At 33.5% G+C, this 9,294-nt stretch overlaps 1 protein-coding gene across 1 annotated transcript; it reads left to right on the forward strand.

Annotated features, from left to right (window-relative positions):
- The first annotated feature begins 7,940 nt into the window (after nt 1–7,940).
- On the forward strand, nt 7,941–8,814 carry LOC115993120 (abscisic acid receptor PYL12-like). Its single transcript, XM_031117397.1, has one exon. The coding sequence runs from the start codon at nt 8,028–8,030 to the stop codon at nt 8,529–8,531; it is 504 nt and encodes a 167-aa protein (XP_030973257.1). The 5' UTR covers nt 7,941–8,027; the 3' UTR covers nt 8,532–8,814.
- Nucleotides 8,815–9,294: the final 480 nt, after the last annotated feature.

Raw genomic sequence — 9,294 nt, forward strand, 5'->3', positions numbered from 1 at the left:
TCGACCTACCGCCTATGCCAACACACAAGCCTTCCCCACAAACGGCGCCAATTGTAAGGACACGATTCGCGACGAACCTTAACAGTGTTGGGCTCGCTCGTAAAAAGGCCCAAACAATATCATTTGTAGAGCGTGGGTTTGAAAGGCTAGGCCTCAGTCACTAGGCGGTGGGTTTTTCGTGATATCCATACATGATTAGGGCATCTTCGCCCCTGGAGTCTTTCTCCTGGAGGCGGGCTGGGAGGCTCTGGTTTTTGGCCATTTTTCCCAGCCCCTTTTATGAATTACTTACTTTTCCTTTTATACTAGCCCGTGTTTTTTTATCCTTCATCCACGTGTAGGATCGACATTCCAATATTGATACTTGTCCCATCAGCCCATACCCGGAGTGGTTGGAGGTGGTTGAAAAAGCTGGAGAGTATGGTTCTGTCAGGTGCAGAGTATTGAATGGCAGTAAGGGCAGCTTTCCCTGGTCATTACACTTTCCAGCATCCCCTTTTCTATTGGCGCAGATATTTTAGATTTTTTCCCAAGTTGTTTCTATACCATTTTTGCCCTTTCTTCCGAGGAGACTTTGAACAGGCCGAGGACTGAATCGTCCTCGGCTGTATCCCAATGCTATTTTGTACTTGCATTACTGTGTCTGGGCCATAACCTTTCTCGGCTTGGGCCTTTGGGCTCCAACGAATAAATGGAGCTGGCCCAGAAATTGTTGGGCCCCACAATATATATATTAAAACATAAAAATATAAATTCAATAATACAGTATAAAAAAAATTCATAAATTTAATGTTTGAAGGCTAAAAGCACATAAAAACCTATAAAGTTTAAAGTTATTTTTTAATAGTTTAAATACAAATGGGGTGGATATTGGGGAAAATGTTAACCCCTATCCCTGCCTGTGCAGGGCAAGTAAATCCCATCCATTAAGGATGGGTGAGACGGTTACCCCCTTGGCCAATTTTAAATTTTCATCCCTACTTGAGCGTACAAAATACGTATGACCAATGAATCATTTATATATGTGTGTGTATCTATTTTTTGTAATTTAAAAAATTGTGTTGTGATTCATATGATAAGGGTGTTCATGGTGCGCTTCTGTGTGATTTTGGTTCATTTTTATCATTGCACTACATGGTGCAATTTAGCCATAACCATCATTGAATCACACCTCAATTTTGCAGTCACATGTACTGTGCGGTGTATCACGGTGTGGTTTGATTGGTTTGGGCTAGGACATTTTTCAAAATTTTGGCTTGGATTGGCCCAGCCCATAGCTGGTTTTTCCTTTGTTTTGGGTTAATTTATAAAATGTTGGGCTAATTTTTCTTTATTTTGGGCTGATTAAGAGAGTAGAACCACACATACCCATATATTAATATTATATGGGTATGTGTGGTATGATTTTGTGTGGTTTTCTTAACATAGAATCGCATACCTTACTTCATTTATAAGTGATTTTGGTCAATTTAAATGTGATCATGTGCTTTGAGCGGTTTGGTTAACACCCCTTTTAAAACCCTACATATGAAGTATGACCAAAGGAAAAAGAAAAACCACTATTCAAAACAAGTGTGGTATAATGCTAAACCATGGGCTAGGTGATGCTAAATGTGCAATATTTACCAATAGCACTATACCTGATGGATTAAGCAATCACACACCGCCCTTGACATATGGTTACAGTATGTAATGACTAATGAGTACGCAGTAGCAAACAAGGCTCTCCTGCAGGCTGCAGTTATTGGTAGGCATGTTCATTTCGGACATACTGTTCTTACGTTAAGAAAACGCTATGGTTTGCAACAAACTCTCTCTCAATCATATGCATGTCTTCTCTGTTGCCACCAAAAGGCTCTTACTCTGCCACGTTGTCCTTGCAACACTGGATCTTTTATATACGTATAGCTAGGTTTATAATTCTAGCATTCCAATAAATAGTTATGAATTCTTACTCTTTAAGTCTTAACAAGTTACCGCTTTTCTGTCCCAAAAAAAAAAGTCTTGACAAGTACATTGCAGGCTTATCTTAATGTCAGTTTATTTCTCTACCTCAGAAATCTTGTGTCCTAATCCAAGCACAAAGATAAAAGTAATGCTTTCAGTCTTTATGAGTTTCAAAATTAGTATACAATTTTCTTTCTTTCTCAATTTTTTTACATTAAAATTCTCAAACAGACCTTAGACAACCAACTATGCACATGCACTATACCTTAGTGTCACTCTCATACTTTACCGCAATCACACAGAACCATCATAATTCCTATACAATTAAACAAAGTTTAGATCATCTTCACCCTTTTAATTAGTACTATAGCCTATGTTGGGACAAATTTAGACCCTAGGTTGATTTTACAACGGAATTAATCAAACTTGTTAAATTAATCAATTATGAATTTAGATTAATTTTCAGGTTAATTATCATGGAGCAACAAATACCATATAAGAAATAACAAACAAATACCATCATATAGCTATGTAGGGAACCGATGAAAAAACCGCTCCGAGGGCTTAGCCACAAATCCCAAGGAAATAGATTCACTATATAGAATTGAAGTTTTTATAATATAGAATAACCCTATTCTAAATTATTACAACTTGTAGTGCTTACTAATATTACCCAATGCAACTCTAAATCCTTGAATTCTTCTATCTAGTTAGGGGTGTGCATGGGTCAAGTTGGATCTGGTTGAACGGTTTTTTTAATACAACCCATCATGATCGGGTTATTTCAATGCAATTGTCTTCTCGAATAAGATCTCAACCCAAATCCATTCTCAATCCAAGGAACAACATCCTATCAAAATATGGGTCATTAGTTTAATTCAATAATATAAAAGACCTTTGCATTCTGCACAACCTATAAGATCACAATTTAAGTCCTATTGATTGACTGATACAATCCATTGAGTTTGTATTGACTAAAGTTATAGAATCACATTTGTAAAATTATAAACTTGATCCTAGAATATTTTAAAACTTTCAAATCTACCAACAAATATGACGAGAACTCAAATTCTAAATAGTGGAACGTATCCAAAACACCCATGCATGTCTATTCCAGATCGGCACATCGGTTTAAATTGGCAGTGTCGGGGTTTGGATTAGTGCCAGGTTCAATATGGATGAAACACTGTTTGAAATCTTGCCATTTTCTTGTGATAGCTGACTCGAGGATCAGTTAGGCTTGGTTTCCACGAAAAAACGATGACTATATATGGGCTTAAGAGTTATCAATCAAGGTCAGGTATAACAATTGAAAATTCAATGATTTTTTACTAGCATATATGACAATTATTCATTACAATAACTAGTGTATAATCCATGTATATGCACGGTATAATTAAAAAAAATTACAATTACACATATATTCAAATTATATTCTCTCTCTCTCTCTCTCTCTTTTTTTAAATTTCTTTTGGATATACACGAGTTTACTCTTTTTCTTCTTCTTCTTCTTTTTTTCCTGGGTTTTTGATGATTTATTTATATTAGACTATTTGTTTTTTGCACCTCATTAACTCACCTAGCTAGAACAAAAAATAAAAAACTTAAATAGGACATGTGGCGAAAAATTAGACAACAATTGGAATTTAATTTAGAACCTAATTGGATTTTCTCTCAACTTTGTGTATATATATATATATATATATATATATATATACTAGCTTGTAACCCATGCTTAAGCACGGAAACATTGAACTATAATAGAAAAGAAAAAAAATTGAATAATTTTGTCAATATTTTTGAGGTTATTAAATTATTAATATTATTTTATTCTTGAAAAGTATTGATTAATAATAATAATAATGTTGTTGTTAATATTTGTATAACAAATATAATACTTAATTTATATTGCATTTTGGGCATCCTAATTGCTAGGCTAGTCATGAAGATTGCATGGTGTAGAGTGGTTATCCAAAGGTCATTTATTTTCAATCTTCTACTACTATACAGATCTATGTATACAAAAATAAAAGAAACCCAAATTCACTACCAACTAATCTATTGATTCCAAAATAAAAGAAGCACACAACAAATCAAAGCCAATGGATCTTACTCCATAGACTTTTTCACTCCAAGAAAAATTAGGAACAATGTACTTCCTTTGCTTCTTTTACTCATTTTCGGGTTTGTCTCTTGAGCCTCAAATAATTTTTTTTTTTTTTGGTGCGCTAAAACTATCAAATAAAAATGTTAATACAATAGAGAATGTGAATAAACACATCTTTTAACAATGGAAATTGCTCTAGAGATGCAACATTAACTCTGACGAATTGCAAATTGAGTCAAATTCTTAGCTGCAACATTAATAGATTAGTAGCGCAGTAGATATCCCAAGTATGAAAGGAACATATAAGGACTTTTATCTCAGCAAAAATATGTCCACAACATCATTTAGGAGAAGAGAAAATTGCTTTAAGAAGTTCATATACAATGCCTTCCAATTATATCAAAAAAGTCAATCTTAAAAGCAACACAAACATGAAGTACCTATATACAACTTTTGGTCTAGGAAAAAAGAGAGTAGTTTTTTAATTCCTAATGGACAAGAACTCTGACCCAACACAGGAAACATTCTCACACCTCTCTTCTTGCTGCTCCTGAGTTTGAAGTTCACGCTTATTTCCTATTTGCAAACACTAATTTTTCCTGAAAATACAACCACTTCAAAGTTCAAACTATCAAACTATCCCATCCAAGAGTATGTACAAAATTAAGATATTGATGTTAATAGCCATCAAAAGCCAGTAATACCACTAATGATTCCAACTTCATTATTAAAATACTTTTCACTTCAACATTAAATCGAGCCAAGGTTTGAATATCCTACGCACATGCTATGCAACGGGAATACCCAATACCACTTAATTGCAAACATTAAAGTGATGTGTACATACAAACTGATAGATGTCATTAAAAAAAATAAAAAATAAAAAAATAAAAAAGAAAAAGATTGCAGAGAAAAGGTAAACCTTGGAAGAGAACTCAAACTCTGTAACTGGTGAAGAATGATATTTAGAATAGGTTGAATTGAAAATTGTTTGTGAGAGAAAGAATTGGTTATGTGTGTGTGTGTATATATATATATATATATATGATGATTATAGATGATATATAAAGGGAATCGACCTAAACGTTCTCTTCTTTCAAGATCATATAGTCATAAATACTATATTGAGATTGAAAATATTGTATTGAGATTGGTAAATATTATTATTGAGGCCATAATGCTTATCCGCAAGTCCAAGACAAATCAAGTGATTAATTCAGAATGGACATTGGAATTTTTGGCACCAACAAATAATTTAAGACACATGGCACAAAATTAGATCTCAATTCAAATCCAATTTAGAATCTAATTGAATTTTTTCTCTGCTTTAGCTATTAATATATATATATATATATATATTCCTTAACCTTCAAGTCAGTTTCTTTTTTTTCTTTTTTTCTTGATGTTATAACCTTTTGGCAATATAGGTAGAAATGTACTGGATTGAATATAAATGGAATAAAAAAAAAAAAAAAGCTAAAATGCAAATTAAATCCTTGAAGTTTGAATGAAAGTAATTCTGGTCATCTAATTAATTTTACTTTCGTTCAATTAAATCCTCTAAATTTTAAATTTACTCAATTCAAGCCTCTCGTACAATTTTTATTAAAAAATTGCCATTAAAAAAAATATTTCTTTCATGAAAATAATCTATAAAATTAAAAAAAATATTTTATAGATATTTTTGTGAGAATTAAAAAAAAAAAAAAAAACTTTTCATTAGTTAATTAAATACTTAATAATAGTTTTTTTTTTTAATGAAATTTGACTAAAAGACTAAATTGAATAAATTTGTAACTTACATGACTCAATTGAACGAAAGTAAAGTTAAAAAATTGAAATAAATTTCAATTAAACTTAGAGGGTACAATTTGCATTTTAGCCAACAAAATATGTACCCATTCATTTAGTTCAAGTTTTTTTTTTTTTTTTTTTTTTAATTAAAAAGGTTTTGAAAATTTTGCAACACAAATAATAAATAGAACTTCGTACATTATGAATTTGAATGAACAATTTATAATTGAAAAGAACGACTATAGATATTATATTATTTCATTTATTGTATTTCAAACTATAATTATATTATTTTTCTATAATTTTATAAGATAATAGAAAAAAAAATAACTAATAAATCGTGTGTATAATATATATTCAATTTGTGTAGTTCTTAAAAAAAGCAAGCAAGAAAAATTATTTATTTCCTCATATTATCTGTAAGGACACGATTTGTAACGACCCAAAATGATACTGGGTTCGCACGTAAAAAAGGCCCAAACAATATCATTTGTAGAGCGTGGATTTGAAAGGCTGGACCTTGGTCACCAGACGGTGGTTTGTCATGGTGTTCATACAGAATTAAATCGTGTTCGCTCGAGGAGTCTTTCTCCTAGAGGTGGACTGGGAGGCTCTGGTTCTTGGCCATTTTTCCTAGCTCCCTTTTTTGGCGCATCAACCTTCACATTATATAGTCCTTCTTGGTTGATCTTAGCCCTCCACTTGTTGATCAGGCATGTGCCTACTTCAGTACCCGTCCCATCAGCTGTCCCCCATTGCTTTTTATTAGTTGCGATGATCGAAGTCACCCTGTCCAGGCGTCTTTTCTCATTAATATGGTTAGGACGTTGGCGGGTGCATTTAATGCGGAGGGGACGTGTTTACCCTGAACCAGTTTCGCACCGTACCCCCACGTGGGTCCCATTCTACTCGCATTTCCTTCAGGGGGCTTTTTGGGGGCAGCCTTCAACGAAATGTTGCTCTTCCCTTTGAAGTCTTGGAGTGCCGAAGACAGGGTCATCCTCGGCTGTGCCCCCGGCATTTCGGCCTTTCCCCATTCGTCCTCGGTAAATACCCTCATCGGCACGAGCCCTAGGCCCTAGTAGAGCGTGGGCCGGATCATAAGTTCCCTGGCCCCACATTATCATAATTTCAAATAATATATTCTTCATATTTAAAATTTAACACGCACGCATATGCCTACATACATACTATAATGACATTAGGATTTGATCATCTAAAATATAGAAAAGAAAAAGATCAAAGAAAAAAAATGAAGGTTATAATAAAAATATGAGAATGTGTAAGTTAATTATTAATAGTAAAAAATGAAACCTAAAAAATATTTAATTTGATAAATTTTTTATGGTATAGAATAACAAACCATAGCAGAATAAGCAACTATATTATGAAGAGTATTGAAATTCTGTCCAATCAAATATTTATCTATGAGCTTAATATGGTATATTTTTAATAATAAAAAGGGTATATTCTTAGAATATTTTTACTTTATAAGATAAAAGTGAGTTTAAGAAAATATTCTTTTTTATATAATTAAATTATTAGAATAGGAGGATGAGAGATTCGAATCTTTATTTTGTTTATGTTTATAAAGGAAATTAGATAAAATTATTGACGTTGAGCTAGAAGCCAAGAACACCTTTATTCATAATTCACTATCTAAGTTTCTTTGGGGACCCAAAAAAAAAATGATTGAGGTTTTATTCTTTAAAAGAGTCAAGAGAGAACCGATAATTAATCGTGATTAACGGGTGACATTGAACAAAGTCCATGATAAAATGACATTGTTGCATTTAAAGCCGCCTTCAATGACCAATGTCACTGACACAGGCACAGCCTTGGACGATCACCAATACCAAACAACATAATAAAAGACAGCAGAAGAGATACAAGTAGAGCAGTATAGGGCAACCAATAGAGAAGGGCACAAAACTCAAAACCCAAGAAAGACCCCTCAACCGACGCCGAAGAAGCAAAACTCTATCCCCTAAAACTATTTCTAAATTTGGCAAATCATGTGTCCCTTGTAAAAGCCACACATTTATATATTTTTATGTATATGGTCATCGATAGAAACAGCAAACAAGAATCGGTGTTACCCTTAGTGGCTTAATGCTATATAAATATACCCCAATTCAACATCAACCATTAATAGAGAAGCACAAACACAGAGGTAAGCATGAGAAGCCGCTACCACAACCATGTTCTCTCACCAAGCCAGTGCGGTGCAAGCCTAGTCCAAACCATAGACGCACCTCTCCCACTGGTTTGGTCTATGATCCGCCGTTTTGACAAACCACAAGCCTATAAACAATTCGTTAGAAGCTGCACCATGAGGGCTGGCAATGGTTGCATTGGAAGTGTGCGTGAAGTGATGCTTATCTCTGGCTTACCAGCTGAAACTAGCATAGAGAGGCTTGAAAAGCTTGATGATGACATGCATGTCATGATTTTTAGCATCATTGGTGGTGATCACAGGCTTATGAATTATCGATCTACCACAACCTTGCATGTAGATGAAGAGGCAAAAGGTGGTAAGACTGTTGTGGTTGAGTCATATGTGGTTGATGTTCCAGAGGGGAATAGTAAGGAGGATACATGCTCTTTTACTGAAACCATAATTGGATGCAACCTTAGGTCTTTGGCTAGGATTTCGGAGAAGATGGCCTGTTCGTATTACTAGGATTTGATTACTATTATTACTATAATTTTTGAGAGGATCACAAAGTTCATCCTCTTTACTATTATTACTATATGTGATTGTAGTTGGTTTATGCTAAAGGCACTTGTGTATTTTTTTTTACCTTGTAACAGCATTTATTTTTTCTTGAGCACCTCCAGTATATCTTATTGTTAATTAAGATTATCCTTCTAATGGTGAGTAAAAGAAATGTTTAATTGGAGAAGGGTTGAATTATGTGGCAGCATAAATTGTGAAATTTGTGCAATGTTTTATGAATGATGAGAAATTCTATGGGGACTTGCGTTTTTGCCCAAGTATACATTGAATACGGTATCCTGATGAGTGACATCCCACAAAAAATGGGCCCAAAGGATGGGGATCACAAAACATTTATATAGCCCCTGCTCTATATCATTTATGTTACTTGCCAACACTTTTGTGATACCTCAAATTGTGCGAATTGAATTATATTGGATTGTTTAAATCTATGTTGTATAGATGTGTGTATAGTCCCACATTAGGTATTTACTAAGTGGGTAAAGGGTTTATAAGTAATTACGATGAGACTCAATTATAACTTGACTAGTTTTTTTAGAGGTATGATTACATACGTGACTTATGTCACTCTTAGGAGAAAATATTAAGACCCTCCTATTGAATTTTTTTTTTTTTTTCATTATAAAATGTCAATTTTTGAATGGAGTTTATGGAGATATCAAAAAACCAAAAACAAAGAAGTAGCTCTAAGAACTGAGCAAAAGTG

This window comes from Quercus lobata, chromosome 5 (genome assembly GCF_001633185.2).
Source record: "Quercus lobata isolate SW786 chromosome 5, ValleyOak3.0 Primary Assembly, whole genome shotgun sequence".
In the NCBI taxonomy this organism is placed as follows: Eukaryota; Viridiplantae; Streptophyta; class Magnoliopsida; order Fagales; family Fagaceae; genus Quercus; species Quercus lobata.